We start from the raw sequence: 23,490 nt of genomic DNA, 5'->3' as shown, positions 1-23,490 counted from the left end.
GATCACAAGGTGACGACATTACACTAAGCCATCAGGGAGGGTACCTTTGTATAATTGTATGTATGGTCTCTTGTGTATTGCTCATAGGAATATATGTGCTGAGTGCTTCAGTTTCGCCTCAGTTTTTACCCTGGGTAATGAGATTTTAGACACACACATGGTGGATTCTCTATACATTGTAAGGAGCTTGGCCTCATATAATATGATGGGTGAAAATAGCCTAAGTGCTGACACATACAACATTTTAATTTCAATCAATCAATAACATTCTTCCATGAACATCGGTAACAATTAAACAAAATTAATGGCTAATTAATACTACAACAAAAATAACTATTATTAATAATAATAACAACCAATTATTATTATTATTATTAAATGTTTTTGCATGTATATAACAATAATATACTATTCAATAGTCAATACCAGTTACAATACGTGTAACTAAATAGGACTAAGGACACATGCTGCTAGAAGAATTCGATGCACACACTACATAATTCATTTGTTTTATATGAATTCTAAGGTGAAAACCAACAAGTGTAATATGTCAAATTAAAGATAAGCGTTTATGCTACAATGTTTGTTTGGAACATTTTCTTCTCAAATGCCTAGATTATTAATAAATTAATGATAAATATAAAATTAATAGTAAAAAATACGAATATATTTTACTAATCCTTGATTAACTACTTAATGGTTGCTCCTACCGAAAAACTGAAGATAACATTAAATATAGAACATATATTAAGCTTTCATTTTAAAAAAAGTTTGTTGAGATCGGGCCGTTGGTTTCAGAGATAGACATATTTTCAAATGTCAACATCCGCCATCTTGGATTGGCCGCCATTTCTATTAGCTACCACTTTGAGATAGCAAGCATGGTTTTTTGTCGTCCTTTCATAACCATGTAATGGTGGTTATACCAACATCTTGGCTGGCCCATAGACTACTATAAACAAAATACTTGGGAGGAGAAAAAGTGAAATGTCAAATAAAAAAAGTTCATGTATGTGCACTGACATATACCAAACACATTATCATGCACTCAAAATAACAAAATAATGTGAATTTGACATAAAATGCGAATTGTGACCTTTTTCATGAAATTCAACACACTTGTTTTGAAAAGGAAATATGTCACGAACATCCAATATTCTTGTGCTTTAGGCTTAAAAAATAAAATGTACCATATTTGTGTGTACAAGAGGCACGTTTTTCAAAATTTTATCACAGTGCATGTTATACATGGAATAATTCCGATAACTACCTGAAACCACATGGATGTTTCCTACAATTTTTCACTTTTTATTGGAACTTTTTGCATTACCAAGCCAAGTTTTGCTAAAGATAGTGTGTGCACCAATTGTCACATGAGAGTAGTAATATTGGTATTTGTCTTGTCACAATTAGTGAAAAGTGACAGAAAAGATACATAAAAAACTAAATCAATCGGTCTTTGTCAGAAACTTTTTGCTTTACTGATCAAAGTGATGTGGTTCTGGTGGAAACCAAGTGCACATGTACCATCACATGGGAGGAGTAACATCGGTATTTGTCCTGCGAGAAATAATTTAAAATAACTCCCTGAAAAGTACTTTCCAATGTATGACACTGCCACAGACACAGGCCATGTGACCTGCAAATTGAAATACTAGTCTGAAAGCACAATAAAAGTACAATATCAGGTATGTTTGGAAGAAGAATGGGCTAATGTAAAAATGTGAATTTTGTACAAAATATAACAAAAAAGTTTAAAAAAATCAGAAATTTGTGGAAAAAAAAATAAAACCAAAAATCGAGGTCCTTAATATCGACACTTAGTATCTGGTAACATTTATATTGGTATTTTATCACTATTGGTTCAATTTTAATACAGTGCTAAAAAAAATGTTTGTATATTTTGAAAACACAATGCATATCACATTTATTCCTGACGATTCTGTGCTCCTGTCCTGCAGAATCCATTGCATACCGTGACTACCTTATTCACCAGAACTCGACTGCACCATGCATGGGCACTCGCAAAGACAGTTATTGCCAATTGTCTGGCACACCAAAGATCCTCTAACAATTCTCTGAGGGCACCCTACAGGAGTGAGAAGGTATTCCTCAGGATACACTGGACAACCTGGTGCGAAGCATGCCACATCGTATAGAGAGCTGCATACATGCTCGGGGAGAGCCCATGATTCCTGAAGAGGAACAACTACGTCAGCAATGAGCGTTGGGATTGCTGACACTCATTATGCACGTCCGTTGTTTCGGCTCGCTTCATAACAGTGTAACAGGTGAGTCAGAAATATGGCTACATGTTTGAAGTAAATGTAGTGTGATACTGTACAATGTAGAGGAGAATGGTGTATTAAACTTGTAACTTCATTGTTTCATTTCAGATAAGTGTCACGTGCTCGAGCTTACATCATTAGCCAAGATGGCACTGAGCATGCATCAGCAAGTTACAGTTGAAGCGTGGGCAATTGCATACCAGAATGATCGTAAATCTAGCTAAACGTGATTTTAAAATAACAGTGTTGCTGTCGATTGTGGGAAAATGGAGAATATAACTTCTTACATCAAATTGTTGTTTAGTTTAAGTCCACTGCTGTGTACACGGCTACCACGATCATTCTACTATGCAATTGCCCACACTGCAACAGAGTCATTCCATATGAAATCAACACAGACCACAACCTGACCAACTCCGATTTTCATGAAATTTGGGGAGTTGAAACTATGCACGGAACTTAGTAACTATGAAAATTTTGAGTCTCATGCGTCTTGTAATTGTTAAATTACTCAAGGTCAAAGTTCACATAAATTGCCCTTTATGAGCCTGCTTAGCTATACTAAATGTGCTGTAACTCCACCCCTATTTTGCCTAGGAAGCTAAGATAAAGCTTATTGTACAGGGAATTGAACAAGCTTTCCAGTGATATTTAACAAGTCTACCTTTGGATAAAAATATAATTTGTCACGTGACCTTGACCTTGAATATCTCAAAACACATCATCACCAAAAATAGTGAAAAAAATATATTTGGTCCCCCATGCCATACTCTAAAACATATCAAAAAATCATTCTCGGACTGCAATGGGATTAGAAGATACAAAATAATATGTGTAACTATGTGACTGATAAAAGCCCCATTACATGAACTATGACTAATCAAAAGTCCCTTAACACCCCCTACAAAATGTAAAGGAGTTATCCTGGTCATGAAAGAAATAGGTTGGGCACAGGAAGATCCCTAGCTGTGTGTGTCAAGCGCAGGTCCGGCATATTGTTGACTGCCATATTGAATTCAAAGCAAACATTTCATTCATATGCAAATTTTGACCTTGAATAATTTAACAATTACAAGACAAACGAAACTAAAAATTTTCGTAGTTACTAAGTTCCATGCATAGTTTCAACTCCCCAAATTTCATGAAAATCGGAGATGGTCAAGTTGGAAATTGCACATATTTGTGTTGATTTGGCATGGAATGACACAACCGTAACTTGCTACTGCATGTTCAACGCCACCTTGACTAATGATGTAAGATCAGGTGCGTGACACTTAACTGAAATAAGAAAATGAAGTTTCAAATTTAAATACCATTCACCATTTCCATCCACATTGTACAGTACCACACTACATTTACTTAAAACGTTTAGCCATATTTCTGACTCACCCTGTATACTTTTCCCCTCTTGTTTTGTGTAAAACACTCGCCTTTGCTTTCAAATAAAGTTTTTACTTCTGCCTCATTTCCTGGCATATCACATCTCCTTCCAGACCTATATTACATTCCATTCTGCAAACATCAAATTACGCAACAATTTTTTTGAGCACTGTATATTGGCCCATCCCTACATTATACCAAAGACTTCTTCAGATGCTGAAGTATGTCAATTTCTCACGACACTCACCATCTCTTTGTCATTGCAGCTTGCTCCCGCCTCTCCTCTTCTCTCCCAATTCTTGAAAACCCAAGCATCGGACATCACGGGAATGTTAAAGGTCACTGCATACTTGTACTTCTCCCCACAGCACTGAGCTGCTACTAAGTGAGTATTTTTACTACTGATGTACTTCCTAATACCTCCACCCATGTTATGCACAAGGTCTACCAATCGAGCCTGGAAACAAAAGGAAGTCTTAATACAAGGGACAATCCAAAAATAAAGTTGCACATACAGTTGACTGCTTTATACGTAACTCAGTTCTGTGTAATTCTGTTTTATATGTAAATTACTCTAGGTGCCAGCAAAATACAATTTAAAGCAGTGTTAACCCTCAAACGACGGCCCGTCACCTATAGGTGACAGCCGGTATTTACGCCAACGATGGACTGTCACTTATAGGTGACAAGATGCTTTTCCGTGTAGTATCTGACTTTTTGGACATACTGTGACTGATTATGTTCGGATATACATGTTTTGAGTTCTGCATGAGTCATGAGGTATGTGATGAACAATGAGAAAGGTTTAATATCATTTAGGTTATATGGGGGGAGGGGGTCAGCTCTCCGAAAATCACATTCTATTTTTATTTTTTCTTCTTCTGGGATATGCATAGGCTTCTCTAGAAAGAGAATGAATGCACTAAAATAATCTTCCGGTTTCCCTTTTCGCATGTCAGTGATAATGGGCTGGAAGCCAAGTCTCACAGGGGGTGGGGGGGGGTTCAAAGTCGCCGAGAGGAGTCACATCGCAGGGACAAAATATTTTACGATGCCTTTGTTTACTTCCAAAAAGGAATCGGCATGTCAGAAAAGGGTTTACAAGTGGTCGGATGTACTTTTGCAGTGGCGAACTGTTTGTGTGCCTTTGTGTCTGATTTTTATATACAGGGAGGTTATTGCAGCATGACACCGCAAGAGCGTCGGCCGCTTGCCGGCCCAGTCATGCAACAGGTGCCGGCAAATTGCGTAACAGATAGCCCGTTACACAAACCGCTTGTTTTGTAATGTTTCCACTTTTCACAATTATAGTTACAATTACAACTTAAATAAGCACGTACCTTGTCGTAAGGATGCTGGAAAAGGTGTCCTCTAAAATACAAATATTTCTGGCACTTTATTTTTGACATGTAATCTTTCTTAGACACCGCGAGAGCGTCGGCCGCTTACCGGCCTTGTCATGCATCAGGTGCCGTCAAATTGCGTAACAGATAGTCCGTAACAGAAACCGCTTGTTTTGTAATGTTTCCACTTTTCACAATTACAGTTACAATTACAACCTTATTTCAGACATCTAATCTTTCTTAGACATCTCTACTTTATCCTCGGTTGACAGAAAGGGAAGACAGCATCGCGGAGCATAAAGCAAACCGAAAGTGTAAAATTATATTTAAAACTAATAATAATGATGATCACTAACCTTCTGTGTTATAAATGATGTTGAAAATGACCTCCTTCAACACCAATACATTTCCGGCATCTGCGTATGAAATTCCTCTGAACATCCATAAGCTCCTCAGGTGTGATTCTGGCAATTTCTCTTCTTATATTTTCTTTTAAATCCTCTATTGTACGCGGGTTATTCTGATACACTTTGTTTTTTAATGTTCCCCATAAATAATAATCACAAGGAGTAAGATCGGGGCTACGAGAGGGCCACAACTCAGTACTGATAATTCTGTCCTCAAAAATCTCGGCAATAAAATTAAGTGATTCATAAGCAGTGTGAGCAGTAGCAGAGTCCTGCTGAAAAAATGACTGCTGGCATTCAATGTCCGTTAATTGTTCAAAAAAAGGTTGTAGTATGTCTCTTCGATACCTTTCACCATTGATAGTACCTTCATAAAAAATAGGCCCTATTATTCTGTGCGCATTCAAACCACACCACACACCAATTTTTGCAGGATGGAGCGGAACTTCATGCACAAGGTCAGGTTTTTCTGCGCTCCAATAGCGATTGTTTTGTGAAATAACTCGGCCATTCAATTCGAACCAAGCTTCGTCTGAAAATATGATTAATTCTGGATTTACTCTGCCAGCAACAATATTATCCAGCATCCAGTTACAGAATCGAACTCTAGTCGCGTGATCGCGCGGTTGCAATTCATGAACCACTGTAATTTTGTAGGGTTTTAATCTAAGTAATTTAGTGGCATTTCGTGCTGAGGATTTTGAAATGCCTGTTTCCTGAGCAAGCCGACGGAGGGATTTTTTTGGAGTATCTTCAAGTCGTTCACCAATTTCGTCTAGCTTTTCTTCCGTAAGAACACGTCGTCTGGAAACACGTTTCTTAGGTTCAAGAGATCCTGTCTCTCGTAATCTTTTAACGAGGTTGTAAACAGTATGTCTGTCCGGAACAGGATTGCCAGGAAATTTTCTTGCGAATCGCCTGACTACTTTTCTGCAAGAGTTCGTTTTCACGTAAGTATCGTACATAAAAACTCTTTGTTCAAGACTATATTTGTTTGGCGGCATAACTAATGAATGAATAACAAATAACACACGATAAAGCACTATAGTGCGCGTCAAATCTCCTGCATATGGCGATAGCCAATAGCAGCGCACTGCAGCGGTGCCATGTCGAAATCTCACACGGAAAAGAGACAGCGTGGTTGAGCGAAACGCCTTGTCACGGAGAGCACGGAACATTAGATAATATAACATATAATAAACTTAATGGAAGAATAGAACATACCTGATTGTGCCAGAGGGACTGCATAATTGTTTCAATATTCTCAAAGTGGAAGTTGTACAGCCTTTGTAAAGAGTACGTTATCCTTTTGGCAGTAGAAAATTCGCCACAATCGTAAATTTCAAAGACGGTTCTACGAACTACGTCTTTTTCAAAGTTATCTAAGTTTGTCGTTCTTTTTTGGTACGTTAATGTGCTTTCTAGGTGATTGAAACATTGGAGCAGGCCCCGATCCACATTGTTTTGCCCCCGAACATATCCGAGAACCGGTAGCTTGATTCACACCACACGCTTGAGCTGTTAGAGTCTGGCACTTCTTAAAGTCAATTTTACTGCTCTCTTCTTCACTCGAACATTTTTTTTTTAAAAAATTGTACACCTGAAAAATCACCCGTCGTGCCTGGCTTCGTACAACACTGTATTGTTCTCTCTTCTCTCGCTATCACTACCACTTGGTTTACTCAACGACATGCTGCACACACACACACACACACACACACACACTAAAAACGTGGGAAAAACGAACAGTGACGGTATCCTCTTCGTCAATTTCTCCTTCTACCATCACTGGGAACGAACCTGCCCTGTTCCCTTCGCTAATCGGAAAGTTTCGGAATGCAACAGGAACGAAGGGAGAACAAAAATGATACAATGCAAATACGTTTATAATGACATTGCTTCTACAGAGGGAACGGTATAAGCTACAATCACGCTTGTTTTTCGTACATACTCGCAAATTCATTATCTTTCCATCTGTTGAACTACTGACACTTGAAATAATATATTTATATCCGAGCGCCAGGTACACGATTTAGTAGCGAGGTGAAACAGGTTCTGAACTAGGCAACGCCGCACGTCTGCGATTCGCTGGTGCTGTTCAGCAGTTCAAGGCCATATGCAGGAGATTTGACGCGCACTCTAGCACTTTAGCACACCAACTCAATAACACAGTATGAACAACACGAGTACTGATAAACGCAAACCGAAGTGAACACGTCTAAACAACTGGTAGCCGACAGCTGTCGCATTCGCGTAGTATCGAGAGGCTTCTCGCGGCTTACCACTACTCCGATAAGCCGCTGACGCTCTTGCGACATCTGAGGAATTTCGCTTCTAGCGTCGGCTCTATAGACACTGGATGGACCAAATTTTGAGGGAAGCACAACAAAAGACTACTCTATGAGGATATGTAATGCTCCTGCCGCAACTTTCAAAAAAAAAAATATGGAAATTACGACGTTCAGAAATTTTGCATAATTACGGGGAAAATAGAACTTTGGGATTTGGCCCCCGTTTCCCCCTGGACTCACAATTGTCGGAATTTACATAAAATGTTGCTTTTTGTTCATTCTTACATTTAGAATTTAAATTTCTTAAAAAGATGCAGTTGTTGAGCAGTTATAGCCTTTTATATTCAGTTTATCCCATAGTAGCAAAAGGGGAAAAGTGCTTATTTTAAATGGCGCTATCATTAAGAAAAACGCACACAGTGTATGATCGCTACTTTACTTCAAAAATATTCACACGTTAAAATTAAGTGACACTGTTAAATAATTCGTTTATCTGCGCTTTCGTTTTGCATAATAATGTATACGTAACCTCCCCCCTCGAAAATCTTGGGCACGCCACTGACTCTAGTGTTCAAAAGGATTAATCTTGTGTTATCTGCAAAATAAGAGTCACGGTTTTGTTTATTCGAAGGCAAGACAAGAATGAAAAATTGAATCCTTTATGTTGGATGAGTCATTGCTGTCAGAAGCGATATGGGCAGAAATAAAGTGCCAGAAATATTTGTATTTTAGAGGACACCTTTTCCAGCATCCTTGCGGCAAGGTACGTGCTTATTTAAGTTGTAATTGTAACTATAATTGTGAAAAGTGGAAACATTACAAAACAAGCGGTTTGTGTAACGGGCTATCTGTTACGCAATTTGCCGGCACCTGTTGCATGACTGGGCCGGCAAGCGGCCGACGCTCTTGTGGTGTCATGCTGCAATAACTTCCCTGTATATCAGTGGCAGACTGTGTGCTCTTGTGTCTGCTTTTTATACAGATCAGTAGCAGACTGTTTGTGGGGTCTTGTGTCGGTTTTTTATAAAGATCAGTGATGTGAAGTGTTGTGCCAGTTTTCCATTTCTTTCCTCTTCAACACGAGAATAGGTGTGTAACATGGCAAGAAGACCCGGTTTGTCACTAAGTGATATAGATGAAGAGTTGCGTGCATTAGATACGGATTCGGAAGCAGAAGATGACAACAATCCCGACCTTATGACGATGAGTAACTACAACTCTGACGACGATACAGGGACGGCTTCAGACAGTGACTGAACCTTACGACTTGACATAGCGAAAACCAACTGGACGGGACCGACTACAGGTAAAGTATACAGGTACGATAATGCCAAACATATCGGGAAATCCGCAGGTATAATTTTGCACATTTACGTCCAGCCACTGCCGAATGGGGGGCACCGCGATTTTCAAATTTGGTAAAAAGAATCAATTTTTCTTTCTTTCTTCTTCTTCTAACTGATAACGGAAAATTTGTTTTTTATGCCATAGGCTTATAGCCCCATGTGTACTGAACAAAACGAGCTATAATTTGTAACTCCAGTGTTCTTAGTTCCAGAGTTTAAAAAAATTATTGTACGTGCACCAAATTTCAAATTTCCCTCTGAAAAAAAAACTCTGGTGCTTTATATTGGAAAATATTTCTTTTCTCAGAAAGTATCTTGTATATTTGCGTGATTTTTTGTACGATAATGCCAAACATATCGGGGAATTTAAAATTCCCACTGAAAACGCCTTCGTTTTCCGGCAAAACTAGCTTCATCGTCTAAGAGTTAATTAAACCTTATTTGTATGTAATGCATTTGTACATAATAATTTTCATAAACTTCAGTTCATTTGTACAGCTACAACAATGTCACAGAAGTATACATTTCTTGTTACAACAACACAAGGTGAGTTTCAAATATGAAACATGGTGGCATCTGGTCTCGAGTTGTGAGAAAGACAAGCGAGGTGGCAAGAAATCAGAAAGATTTGCCGCTTTTGTTCAGAACATGAGACTCATTTTCTTTTGTACGCAATCACGATTCCAAGGGACACATGTTAAAAAGATCCCAATAGCTGACATTTGCAGTCTTCCTTAATAAAAACAGAACAGTGGTTCCTTCAAGGAACAATTTCAGTTGGTACTGGTCGGGCATGGAGATCAGAAAGGGTGAAAGTTACATGCTTGACAAGAAAATAAAATTCATGTGAGAAGTGGATGCTAATTCACATAAATTCAATAATTGAACAATTTGTGAATTTTCTGAATGACAATAATATTATGCGAGATCCTTTGTTAACATTAAAAGTGAAAAGATGTGGAAAATTCTAATTCACTAAAACTATAGTGTCTACTGTAGTATTTCAGTATCAAAGTGTTCACTAATAAAGTGGCAAATGTAAAGTATGTATGAATCACACTTTTAGATTCATTAATTTACCAGTTTATGACAGAAATAACCTCTATTATACTGTATCTTGTTTCTCAAAATAGATACAATTACATTATTTTAATAATAATATGACATGGTATCTAAATCTGACTTATAAGTAATTCTCAGTTTTATGTATTATTTTCTCTTGACCTTGACATACGTATAACTCAGGATCAACTGTATTTTTCCAGAAAGAGTGCCTAATGCAATGCACAAAATAGGATGTGGTTACGCAGGTATACTACACTCAACACTAACACCCTGCTACTGACCACTACTCTGACCTTATATGAGACTTTTATTTACATGCTGGCAAATGTTACACACTGTTGAACTATAAAAAGGAAATCATATTTTTACAGTTAAAACGTGGGTTGGAGATTTAATAGTGGCAACACTGATGTATATACACCATGAAACAGAACCGGTGCTTCTTGCTTATACCACACAATAGTTTGATACCTAACCTACCTCCCAGTAAATGAATTATTCCTTCCAACACTAGGTGCATGCTCAGTGAAGAGAGGAATAAAGCATCATTGGAGTTGGCGGTCTAAAGTTGTGTAGTTGTATGAAGTGTGGAAACCCCACTAATGTGAAAGTTATGGTGATTTTCGTGTACAACTCTCTAATGGTGTTATCTTAATGCATACCGTACCTAAAGGACACATGTGCAATATTGGAACATAACCTGCAACCTGCGATGCGAAAGAGGCAGCGACACTTTCAGCTGAATCCTCCCATAATTGTGCAGGACAATGCTCGGGTGTATGTAGTGCAACCTGTGACTGATTTGTTAGCTCGATGGGGCTGGCAGTGTTCTACCATCCCCCATACTCTCCGGACTTAAGCCTCTGTGACTTTCATTTGATCCCTAAGATGAAGGGCATTCGCTTCCGAACTGTTCCAGAGATTCTTCAGGTAATACACTGCTCCATTCAAATCATCAACAGAACAGGCACTGCTACAGGAATACTGTGACTTCCACATCACTGGCAACGGGTTGTACACAATGCAGGTGACTACATTGAAGGGCTATAGAAGTTTCACAGAGGTGCCTCTTTTGTATCATTTGTAAATAAATAGCTGACAGTATTAAATCCAAAGTAGTGTAATTTTGTGCACTGTAGTTTTCTCGCACCGTATTACAAAAATAGTGTCCAATCCCTACTGCTGCTGTGACATCAATCTCTTGGGGGTGATTGGTGATTGGCATGCATCACCTTTGTAATTTCTTGGATCATGAGTTCATTTCTGACCGTTCTTGGATGAGCAGTATGCCCATCATGTTCCACACTCTCTCTCTCCTGGTTTGTGACACTTAAACACAGCACAATGGTCCAAGGCTTCTTTGCCATACACTTGTCTGATCAACTGGAATGTTTCGCTTCTAGATTTGCCTCATATTTTGACAGAACTTGACATATGTTCATTGGTCACTGCAACATTCTCGATTTACACAACTCAGAGATCCATCCCAACACTGACCATCTTCCTGCACGCACGCAACTGTCTCTGCTGGGATGAGAGCAGAAATGCAACTGCACCATCTCGTAGCTCCACTTATCCGCCGTGGTGCATCACGGCAACACTATGCAGCAAGTCTACGAAATAATTGACTGATTGCATTCAATAATGATAGTATTTTTCCCAAATAATATCTTGTTAAGAAATTGTGACGTGGTCGTTGCATTCAAACAAAAACAGTTTTAGTAGCAAGAAAAATCTAAATGTTTTACGCCACTAAGCTAACGACCACCATCACATCAGCATTGGCCATTTCAGAGAAAACAAATTCGAACAACTTCATCATGAATATGCGAGTAAACTAAAACACTCGCAACCTCTAGTCAACTCAAGTCTAAAATCTCTGAGGTAGGTAGTCAACATTCATTAAAAGTGCGATACCCTTTTAACCACAGAGATTTTTCCAGGCCTCCATATGCTGAAATTACGAATACCTTGGATCAGATGTATCCGAATCCCAAAATTACAGATTCCCCTCTCCTTTTTATATTAACGATTAACTGGACCCACCTTTGTGGTCATCTAGCCACGGCGGTCCAGGTCCAGTAATATAAAAATGACTTCACTGCAACACTCTAGCCACTTCAAGCACTTTTAGTATGACCCCACCCATTCTTCTTTTTTAGCACATAAATAGGAGACAAAACAGATTAACGATGTCGATTAACCAAAAAAAAAAAAAAACAATAACAAAGTTGAACTTGAATTTAGTGGTAATTTATTATAAGAACATTAATTTCTGTACAATCAAAATAGTCCCTGATTCCCTGTTCCTTACATGAAATTGATATCGCACAGGTTCTATGCATTTCCTCATTTACTGGCACAACATATCAGCACGAAAAAGTATAGATATATAAATAAGTAAAAATTACAATTCAGATTAAATATACATACCCTTAAAACATGAATCAAACAATTCCACACATATACTATTCCTCGCACAGGTCAGGAAGATTGGAACACTATAGTTGTAAAGACGTGAACATTCTCATAACAACATTTTAATCTAGCCTGCCTGCACTTCAGTGGCATGGAATATCTGACAAAGGCACTTTGTACTAATGAATTATTGTAAATTGGGAAAGTTTCAAATGTTACTTTAAACGCAGAAAGTAAGCCAAATTTTCAGGTTCCCGAACCTGTTGTATCGTTTACAGACCATATTTTTTACGACTTCATGTTTGCCTAGAATTTTATATTAATTACGATTTAAATTTTAAGTATAATTCATTTTTTATGTTTGATTGTACCCTATGCAAGGTTTATTAGCCATTTAGTTTGCTAACAGCTTCCCAATTGTTGTTATTTTACGAGCACGGAAGTGTTCAAGTAAACACGCTGTCGCAAGCGCAACGAAGTTTTTTCTCTTTCTATCCCATTTATTACGTCATTTCAAAAGTCCTTGACTTTATTTCGAACTCCCGCAGCGCTTACTAAACCTTGTTCGTAGTAATTTAAAGTTTTGTAAACAGTTACGCGTCATTCAATGTATCAGCGAACCATCGCCTTGCATTTTCTTTCTCCGTTCCTATGCCCGCTGCCCGAAGCAGCGAATTTTCCCCTCCACCTCCCGAACGGTACCCGAACTTCCCCGAAGTCGCCAATCACGCCTGTCGCTGTAGAGAAATTTGTTCAGTCCATCCAAGCGACTACGAAGAATGCAACGATAAGCAGAAATACATCGCAGCTGAATTTGCGAATTCCTTTCTCCGCACTGTAGCTCTCTCCCGAGTACTTTGAGCACGTTAGAAGCTGAGAAACACTTACCATAGGCTTTGCATATTTTTTTGAATCAGGGGCGTTCATTCATTAAAATTTTATGGGAACAGTTTAGTTACGTATATAGCCATCAGAAGTTGATTTTCACGATAGAACGTTATGTCAACAATGTTAGGGATAATTTTTGTTACATAAATAACTTTTGCCATACAACGTCGCATTTATGCACTTCAGGTTAATCACGACCAATAATTTTCAAAGGAACAACAAGACGATTTTTTTTGCGTTTTTCTCGCAAAATTTTCCCGTTTTTCATAGAGATATTTATAGTACGTAAATTTTTTGGGAAATCGACGTCCATTTGGTTTAAATCTGGATAAAGTCAAACGAAATTTTGATAAAATCAGGGAAATTTTTACAAAAGGGCAATTTCAGCACTTTATGCACATAGAGTAATCAAAATTTGTCAGCAACATGCCCAGGCTAAGCCTCGGTGATTAGCACAGGCATGTGCAGCGAAAGTCGCCACGGCATCGTTAGCCTTTCCAAATTTAAACAGTGTGGTTTACCACAAATGTTATAACTTGAGAATTTATTATTATTATTAATATTTATCATTAGGAAATTTAGCTCACTTACCCAATTTGCATCTTATTCGACAATGCAGCAATAAATTCATTACTTCTTACTGATTAACTTCATGTTAATGTTAGTACAGTAGGTAATAACTATTAATTTGTATTTATATTGTAATATATAGCATAACTATTCTCTATCTATTTTGTTTAAACATACCTAAGGAATTGACACACCATTCTTATATGAGTCAAGTATACCTTTCCGCGGCGGGTCTGTTTACACGACCAAGTGATTTGAGGTATACGGCGGACTCAAGAAGTTTTGAGTGGATACATTTCTTTTGTTTAAAGGAAATTTGAAATTGAGAAAGTTTTTCATTATTTTTATTGTGTTTCAAATTTGAATTTCACCTTTTTAATTCCCTGATGCTATATTTGTTACCACCTGGAGTTTCAACGAAACTCAGAAGTAGCATTTACTGAAATTTTGTCTTACATTGCATATTTATGAACCACGGCAAATTGCACCGGCCTATCGTTTATTAGGAGGCCATTAGAGGCTTGTCAAAGCAACCTTTTAGATATTAACAGCTTGCTTTGCGCAACACAAATTTTATATATTTATTTTTAGGGTTCACACCATAATAAATTTTTTGAATTTCAACAGAATTTAGAACATGCTTGCAACACTTACTTTTGTTTATTAATTCTACATTTTGTAATTTTGAAGTGAAATCTATTACTGACAATAAATTATTTCAGTTTATCAGAACACGCAATGGTATTTTAATATCAGGTTCAGGTCAATTTATTGTTATTCAGAATTTGAATAATAATTTGAACACGCACAGATCAATTCAGCTTAACGAAGGGGAATCTTTATTTTTTAATTATCAGGATTTTTCGCAAATTATTGTGGATCAACAAATTTTACACACAAGAATTTTAGCTTTCGAACAAGTCAGAATGCAGGAAATTGAGTTACTACCTAATATCCCCAAGAATTTATCTGATTTCACTATTCCCCAATGGACTTCGCTTGAACTTGCTTTAAAGCAACTTAATCAATCAATTAGTAAGAACATTTCATTTAAGGAATTAGTTCTAAACCCTTTGCCTATGTCTATATTAGTTTTCGTTATTTGGAATGTGTTATTAACCGCAACCTTAGGATATTACTTTTATAAGCATCATCAGCTTGCGAAACAGATTAATTCAGAGCAGCGCAGTAATAATTAATAGGTTAAGGCAACACATTAATCATGGACATTAATATTTTAATTACGGTTGGATATTTTATTTAAATTTTCCTTATTTATTTTCAAAGAGTTATGGCAATTATTTTATTTATTTATTTAATTTATTTTATTTTGATGAGACAATTTAATTTAATTGTAAAGAAAAGGCAGTGGAAATTAGTTGGTTTTGTGTACATGCATACTTGAATTATATATACCCATCCTATTGCAATTTCCTTTCTTTGTCATAATTTTTCCTTTTAACCTAACCTGTCTATACGGAGCACCATGGACAAGCAATGCCTACACCATCCATGGGCATTTTTCATGACGGACATCCGCAGGCAGTCTATTACCAGGCAGAAAGACTGATTACCATTCTACGAGGGAGACATGCAGACATTTTAAGTACTATTTCAAGAAGAGACTCGTCACCACCATTTTACGAGGGAGACATGCAGACATTTCTACTTATTACTGCACGGAGACTACCTTTTACAGGAAGGATGTAGTCAACCATACATTTCCCAGTATAGCGGACTATACATTATCAACAACTTTTCCCCATCTCCCAAGTTCTACGGGTAATTTACCACATTTTTTTACATTGCCCAATGCAGTTAAGACGACAAGCAATCCACAGAGAAGAAGAAGAAGTATAGCAAACGTACTTTCTACAAACAGCAGTTCTGGTCACAAACAATAATTACAGAATTGTGCTACAGTGTTTCTACACATACACATGCGAGCTCCTATCATGTGTATCTATTTGGTCATTTAACATGCATTATGGGAAACAGTACTTTTCCATAGTCCTTATATACATTTTCAGTTTTGTGTCATGCATAAGAACTAGTTTTATATGCATGCAAGTTTACATCATACTACAAGGAAGCGACAAGCACCAGTGGTGTCAATTGACCAGTGCAATTAGTGCATAATTTTTTTTAAGATGAAATTTTGCACTTTGAATAATAAACGGACATGCAAGCAATAAAAAACATAATTCCAGCACTTTCGAACATTTTAGAAAGCATGCTTTAGTGACAATATTTTATGCATATGTTTGTCGCATGCAGGTATTATTGTTATTTTTTTTCCCTCTTCTCACCAACATGGAATATTGAAAGCGATACATTTGTTCGCAGAACATTTATTTGATATTTAAATTCAAGCACATAGTTTTGTCACTTGGAAGATTATTAATTTTGTGTGCAGTCATACAAAGGTATTCACCACGCCATAGATGTGTATACAGTGTACAGTTTAAACGTAGAAAAGAAAATTGAACGCTATAATTAAGTTTTACCAGCGACAGTTTTCAGTGTAACTCACTATATGCATTTGAATATTGTATAATAATACATTGGAATGTGCAACACAGCCATGCAAGTTTATATATTTGGCGATGTTAGGAGTGCAGTGCTACGTAGTTCGTAAAACATACGCACTTTGATATGATCAGGTTTTCACACGGACAAAACAGTGAGAAGTGACAATGTTTTACATGCTTACTTACGTGTACTTACTTGTGCACCTTTTTAAGGTTTTTTTTTATTTATTTGAAGAGTCTATATCAAGTGGCAATATAAATAAACATTGTGAATTCCGTTCCATCTTGCAAGACGCTCCAGCCGTTGGCCTCGCGGGAGACACAGAGTCGTTACCGCGTGGCGAGGCATCACAGACTCTTGACTAGGAGCAGGTTGATGAGCAATTATACATAATACACATTACGTACACGCACATGTGATACATTAAGAGTTTTCTCGCTTAACGACATGAACTTTTGTGATTTCTAGTCTTATAATAGTATATATTATTGTTTTTTACATCGTATAAACATACGAATTTGTTAGTATTAAGGGTATTATTCATTATAAAGTTTAGGGAATGAAAAATTTCTTTCCTTCAGGATGCAGTAAACAACAGACAGTTATGGTGTATTTCTTTTGTATATTTGGGTTTTTTAAGAAAATATAAGGAATTGGCGAACCTGAGTCATGTCAAGCTTTGCGATTTGACTTTTAAATTTTCAAAGGAGAAAATTTTTCCTAGGAGGCGCGAACGTATCAATCCCTAAGATTGTATGTTTATTTTATTAAGTCTCTCTGAACGCTTCATGTTGACCAGGGCATTCACTTGTTTTTCTCAGCTGTCTCAAGCCTCTTAGGCATGTTTACAATGCGTTGTGTTGTGCCATGCAAACCTCCTGAGCTTTCAGGAACAGGTAACACTTCTGGTTTTGGTGTCAGCGGTTTGCATGGTAGCAATTATAATAAACACGATTCGGCGATTCGGCATCGAGGAAGAGCTCGATGGCCAGGGAATATAGAGTATAGAGGTGAGACAAGCTGGGAAGGGACTGGACTTTGGGAATTGAGTTGGTAGAGAGAGGAGGTCAGCAAGACAGGAGGTCGATAGTGGAAGCACGCTTTGGTCAGCATAAGAGAGAAGCTTACAGAGGACTTCGCTATTTTCGATTCAGCTCAGAGACTTCAGTTAGACAGGTAATTATCCTACACCCAGCCATGATACAGGTTCAACGGTTCACAAAATCCAACGAGTTGCCATTGTCTTTTCAGTAGTTTAATTCCTTTGTGTAATTTGTACCTTTCGCATGCCAAGCAATAACTCGTCATGTCAATGACGAGTGGTCTCATCAAGAGGATGAATGATGAGTAGTTTACATCACCCCATCAATTAACTGGTTCAGATCCCTTCATTCTATAGAATGACACGCTATTACAAAAATCTAAATAGAATGGATCGGTCTTTAACAAAAAGAAACAAAAAATGTATAATTATATCTCAATATTCCATGTCCATGCATGAATCAAAATGGTACGGTCAAATCCTGTTACATGATAGCTTCCAATCACCTGCCTGCAGGTGAGACCTCAAGGAGAAAACCCTTTTTTTTCCTGAAGTATGTCTGTATTACCACTGCCCAGCTGTCTGAGAAACCTCAGCTGCTACGAAGCAGGGGGGCATGGCTTCTCAGTGAAGTTCCATAATTTTCCTGCTAGGGAAGGCAGGGTTGCCAGTTTAACATAAAGCGTCGAGACTCGTGCGTAATATTCATGACAATGCAAACCTCCTCGTAATAAAATGGAAGATGAGGATGAGGTGGAGCTTTAAAGGGTAAATTACTTTAAGCATACACCAAAAAATGTGAAATATAATTAAATTATATAAAACATTAATTTGAAATTTTAAAATGTTACTGTACATGTAAAACTAATTTGATATCTAGACAACTTTAAAAATAAAGGCAGAATTTATTCTTTGATTTAAGACAGATAGGTCCACTGAACTTGAAATGACCAAATATTTAATTATTATAAAAATACTACCTCTGCAAATCTTTTTCACGCTACTGATATTATTATTTAAAAGTTAAGTAAATGATAAATGCTTAACAGACATTAACCTGAAATTGTTCAAATGTTGGCACATGACAGGTTATTAATGTTGGTGAATAAGCTTGTAGTTTCAAGGCATTGATCTGAAAGCTTATGAGCACAATTAACAAGACAATTACACTTACCACACACCTCACAGTCAAAAAAATTGTTAATATGTAAAATAATCACAATCAGCTTTATCAAATTTGATTAGACATTTTCTACCAAAAAAATGCAAGGATTGATTAGGCAATACATATAAAGGTAAATATATAACTTAAGCATGGAATGAAATGTACCCATTACATCACAGTACAACTTCTATTTTATACCTTTTATCGATACTAAATTTTAAACACAAATGTTACTTTTGAATCAATGTTAATGAGGTGGCATTGTTCAACAATCCAAACAAAAGTGCAAGGGTACTTTCTTCAGCTGTTCTCATTAGTACCCCAAAAAGGGTTGTGTGATACAAAAATATGTACATACCAAAATACAGATAGAGATTTTCTTTAAAAAATCCTATGAAAAAAATGTTTCAAAAACTCACCACATGGTCTACATCTCTGAAACCTGTCAAACAAATGAATTTGTCACACATTGCCTGGCAGAAGAGAGGCCGGACATTTCTTGGAAATTCTTTCTTTGCTGCTTTTTCTTTCAGTGCGGTTGGTCCAATTATTCTGCATAAAAGATGCAAAGTAAATGTAAATTGTGATAAATAATAAATACCATGATTTTTCTACTTTCAGTAATGATTAAAAATAATATAAATCTCAACCGTACTTTGATTAAACTGTCCCACCCCCTACTTGTAGGCAATTTTCATCATTTTAACATGTTCACAAATATAAAATTAGATTTAAATTAATTGTTAACCACTGCTGAACCTCTAGTAGCCCTATATATTTGAGTGGCTCAGGAGTAAATCTTGATAACCACAAAATTATGAAACTGAGAAAAATGCAAGTGAAAGTTCATCCAGTACATTATGACTTATGGGTTATTCAGATATTACCATGTGTTTTTGACCGTTACAACAACTGGAGACTACACAGCAACTGAATCTGATTTTAACTCAATTTTGAACAGAGTGCAAGTTATCAAGATTTATTCCTGAGCCATTCATTGACATCAGGGCCCAGAACTAGAACATGACCCAACAGCTGACAAATACTGCCCTAGTACAGTGGCCCTAAAAATGAGGAAAGGCTTAAATAGATTGGCCACAAATGGCAAAAGTCATTTTTTTTTTTAAATCGGGCTTTCAGAAACATTTGTCCACTTTTGTTTTGTACAAAAGTCCACCTTACGCTCAGATAGGCTAATTGGGCTTGGAATCTGAACCACTCTGTCTCAATTGAGGATTGAACCTGGGATCCCTTTGATGCAATCACAGAGACTCATTCTTTTACATGTCTGCCTTTTTCCAAAAACAGTACATGCAAGCTTTGGGCTCCTCGGGCTATGCATTCACATTGTAAATAATAAGGTTTTGGATTCTGCTGGAACATATAATAGTTTGACTACTTTCAAAGGCAAGTTATGGTCGTGTAAAACACCTTTTGGAGTTAGTATTTGTTTATTTAGCATCTCTGTTCTATCTAATTGTGATGGTGAGAGCTAATCTACAATAATGTTAGATGCATATTGTGCATAATTCATGAACAAATGATTCTGATATTTGCATATGCAGATCCAGATAAAAAAAAATCATGTCCCATACTAATTCACCACATCCATTGAAACAGCTATTTCTTTCATCTATATTGAAACACTGCAAACTATGCATTTATGTAGGCAGGGGGGAGGGGGAGGATATGCGATGATTTAAAGATTACCGATAATTAGTTGCTACCAAAAGTGCCGAAGTTACATCTTATCAATGTTTAATTCAAGGGAAAATGCATTATAGCATGTGCTTCCTTCATTCTGGACTGGCGCCAGCAAGGATGTGAGGTACACATCTGGCAGATGCATTGCTGATTACTAGAGGCATGCATATTTCGTTTTTGACGAAAACACCAAATGTGAAATAACACATTCTAATGTTAATTTTTCATGTTTCTGAAAGGTGTGAGGTGCATTTTCCTACCCTGTTTTGTCGCGAAATGAACTGCAAAATGCGAAATAGACTCATAAACACGAAATTTACCGTTTCTATGCCGACACGACACTTTCTGAAGTCTGAAGTATCCTGTGAGTTATGCAATTCACGGAAAATGGATTAATTCTGCTATAAATATTTGAGAAGCAAAAATGGACTCCTTTATACAGGAATAAACTAAATATTCTGGTAATGATTTAATGTGCTATTAGAAGGGATATGTTTATTTTGTGTAATAGTGCAGTTTTCAAATCAAATTTGGGATTATATTCACATTTTTTAAAAACTAAATGTCATTTTATATGGCACTTTTTCACCGCTATAACAGCGAAATTTCATTTTATTTACCGCTTTTAAACCTGAAATTGACTTTTATTTGTACTGAAATATTGCTTTTTTTATTCACCAAAAATATATGCCTCTACTGATTACATGTTGCAAGCCTGCCAAGCAGGAAAGCAACATGTTCCTAATATGAAATTGAGTGTGGCCACTGAATGTAATCAACATCAATTATCCCATTCACAGATAAAATGAGTACCATATTTACGCATGTATAATGCACATCCTGGATTTTGATGACAAAAGCAACAAACAATTATATCTCGTATATAATGCGCAGTACAATTCAGATTCAAGAAATGGCTTTCTTAGTTGTAGGTTGTAAAGCTGTTGCTATGCTGATCAAGAGCAAATGACATCATACCTATTCAATGAGTTCAATGAGTCCCCAACCCATGCCAGCTCCCCCCCTCCCCCCCCCACTGTGTTTAGCATCCCAAAGCTTTCACTTCTGTAACCACCTTGTCTATTCTGTAGTAGAAGTAAAGATCAAAATTAAGTCATGGATTTGCAGCAATCAGGAAGTTACTTTCTATTATTTCTTGCCTGACAAATACCACTGATATGCATCCCGTGTGACTGGATGGATAAAAATCATGATTTTTATTAAAAAATATTTTTTGTTGATTTTTTATTCAAAACGATTTTTAAAAAAACATGCTTAAAATTGCATGCACCGTGTACAGTCACGGACACTGCTGGCTTGTAATGATTCCATTGAAAGTCAATGTATTCATTACAAGCCGGCAGTGTCCTTGACTGTACATATACTGTATGTGTTTTTTATAGAAAGGCTTTTTCTAGTAAATGTCCCTGTAAAATATTTGAACAGTCTGATTAAAGCAAATAAAAAATATACATAAACATACATATTTCTGTTTCTGATACTGTCACTACTATGGAAATGTTTGTTGAGTTTGTTAATGAAACTAATAATAATTTCAGTAACTTTTCTTCCAGTAAAACTAAAACATTCTGATTGTACTCTATAATTGTAACTTAAAATATTAACTTTAATACTTTTACAGTCTTTGTATTTGAATATTGGAGATTTTTTTAAATGATAGATCGAAAAATATCAGATGCCATGTTTATTTAGTTTAATGATATTGACACTATTTTTGGTTTAACATGATTAGTATTTTGTATATTTTTGCCCATAAAATTATTGAATTTTAAACCAAGAGAAATCATGTGTTTACATTTCCTTTCGTATGAGCTTCACACCATCTGTACATATATTTTATTTCCTTTATTTTCCTATCTTAGAAGCTAATAAACACCAATAAATAATTACGAGAGTAATGTACTTTCACCAAAAGTGTTTCTGATATCTACAAAATGCTTATGTATGAGGCATATTTTTAAAGTAAGTACAGTTTTGAAATTCCGCCGCTGCAGCGCTGCGGTCGGTGTCCCGTGCATGCGCACTGTGTACCTACATCTGTTGGCAAGCCACAGACGCCATTGTGGCAACAATCGATTGTGTATACATTTGCTTTTGCGTATTTAAAATGCCTCCGCCGATTGAGAATCCCGCAGACTGTGAAATACGCGCTGTTATTATTTTTTTTTAGTGCTAAAGGCGTGAAAGCAGTTGAAATTCACAGTCAGATTTGTGAAGTGTTCGGACAAAACATTATGAGTGATGGAATGATACGCAAATGGGTAAGAGCTTTCAAAGATGGCCGAAAGGATGTTCATGATGAGGAACGGAGTGGGCGACCCTCAGTGATCACTGTCGATTTGGTGTAGAAAGTCGACGAAAAAGTGAAAGAGAACAGACGCTTCACGATTTCTTTGTTATCAGAGGAGTTCCCTGGAGTTTCAAGAAGTGTTATCTACGAAATTGTTACCGAACGCTTAAACTATTGAAAATTGTGCTCAAGATGGGTACCAAAAATGTTAACTGAAGTGCACAAAAGCAAACGTTTAGGTAGCGCCTTGACTTTTCTTGTGTGTTATGAAGCTGAAGGTGACACGTACTTAAGCCAAATTATCACAGGCAATGAAACATGGGTGGCCTACGTTACACCCAAAACAAAACAACAATCCATGGAATGGCAGCATTCAACATTGCCCAAGAAAGTGAAGTTTAAGCAGATGATAGCCTCAAAATGGCCATGTTGCAGTGGCTGTTAACTCAGGTGGCAAACTTCTATGACGATGGAATACAAAACCTTGTTGTTCGATATGATAAGTGCCTTAATATTGGTGGCAATTATGTGGAAAAGTAGATAAAAGTGTGGTCTTTCATGAAACAATAAAATTGTTACAAAAAGTTTACTTGTTTTTTCTACATATCAAAACGGTACTTACTTAAAAAATACTCCTAGTACATTATTCTATAAATTATTTGTTTAGAGTGATTTAAATCAGTGATTTTCTAAAAAAAAAAAAATTACCCGATTTAAATCAATCCACCCCTGGTTTAAAT

The 23,490-nt window shown here is 36.7% G+C and overlaps 1 protein-coding gene across 3 annotated transcripts in view; it reads right to left on the bottom strand.

Moving 5' to 3' along the window:
- The window catches only part of pbl (epithelial cell transforming 2 pebble), an 82,231-nt gene that overhangs the window by 50,493 nt on the left and 8,248 nt on the right, over window positions 1–23,490 (bottom strand). For all 3 annotated transcript variants that reach the window (XM_083130101.1, XM_083130099.1, XM_083130100.1), the window contains exons 4-5: window positions 19,155–19,287; window positions 3,916–4,125 (exon numbers count right to left, since the gene is read on the bottom strand). In XM_083130101.1, the coding sequence (XP_082986227.1) occupies window positions 3,916–4,125; window positions 19,155–19,205 (261 nt within the window). In that variant the 5' untranslated portion in view covers window positions 19,206–19,287. The remainder of the gene's footprint in view (window positions 1–3,915; window positions 4,126–19,154; window positions 19,288–23,490) is intronic.

This window comes from Lepisma saccharinum, chromosome 10, assembly GCF_977018435.1.
Source record: "Lepisma saccharinum chromosome 10, izLepSacc3.1, whole genome shotgun sequence".
NCBI classification, from domain to species: Eukaryota; Metazoa; Arthropoda; class Insecta; order Zygentoma; family Lepismatidae; genus Lepisma; species Lepisma saccharinum.
The sequence above is the reverse complement of the archived record's forward strand: the minus strand, read 5'-3'. Positions and strand labels throughout refer to the sequence as shown.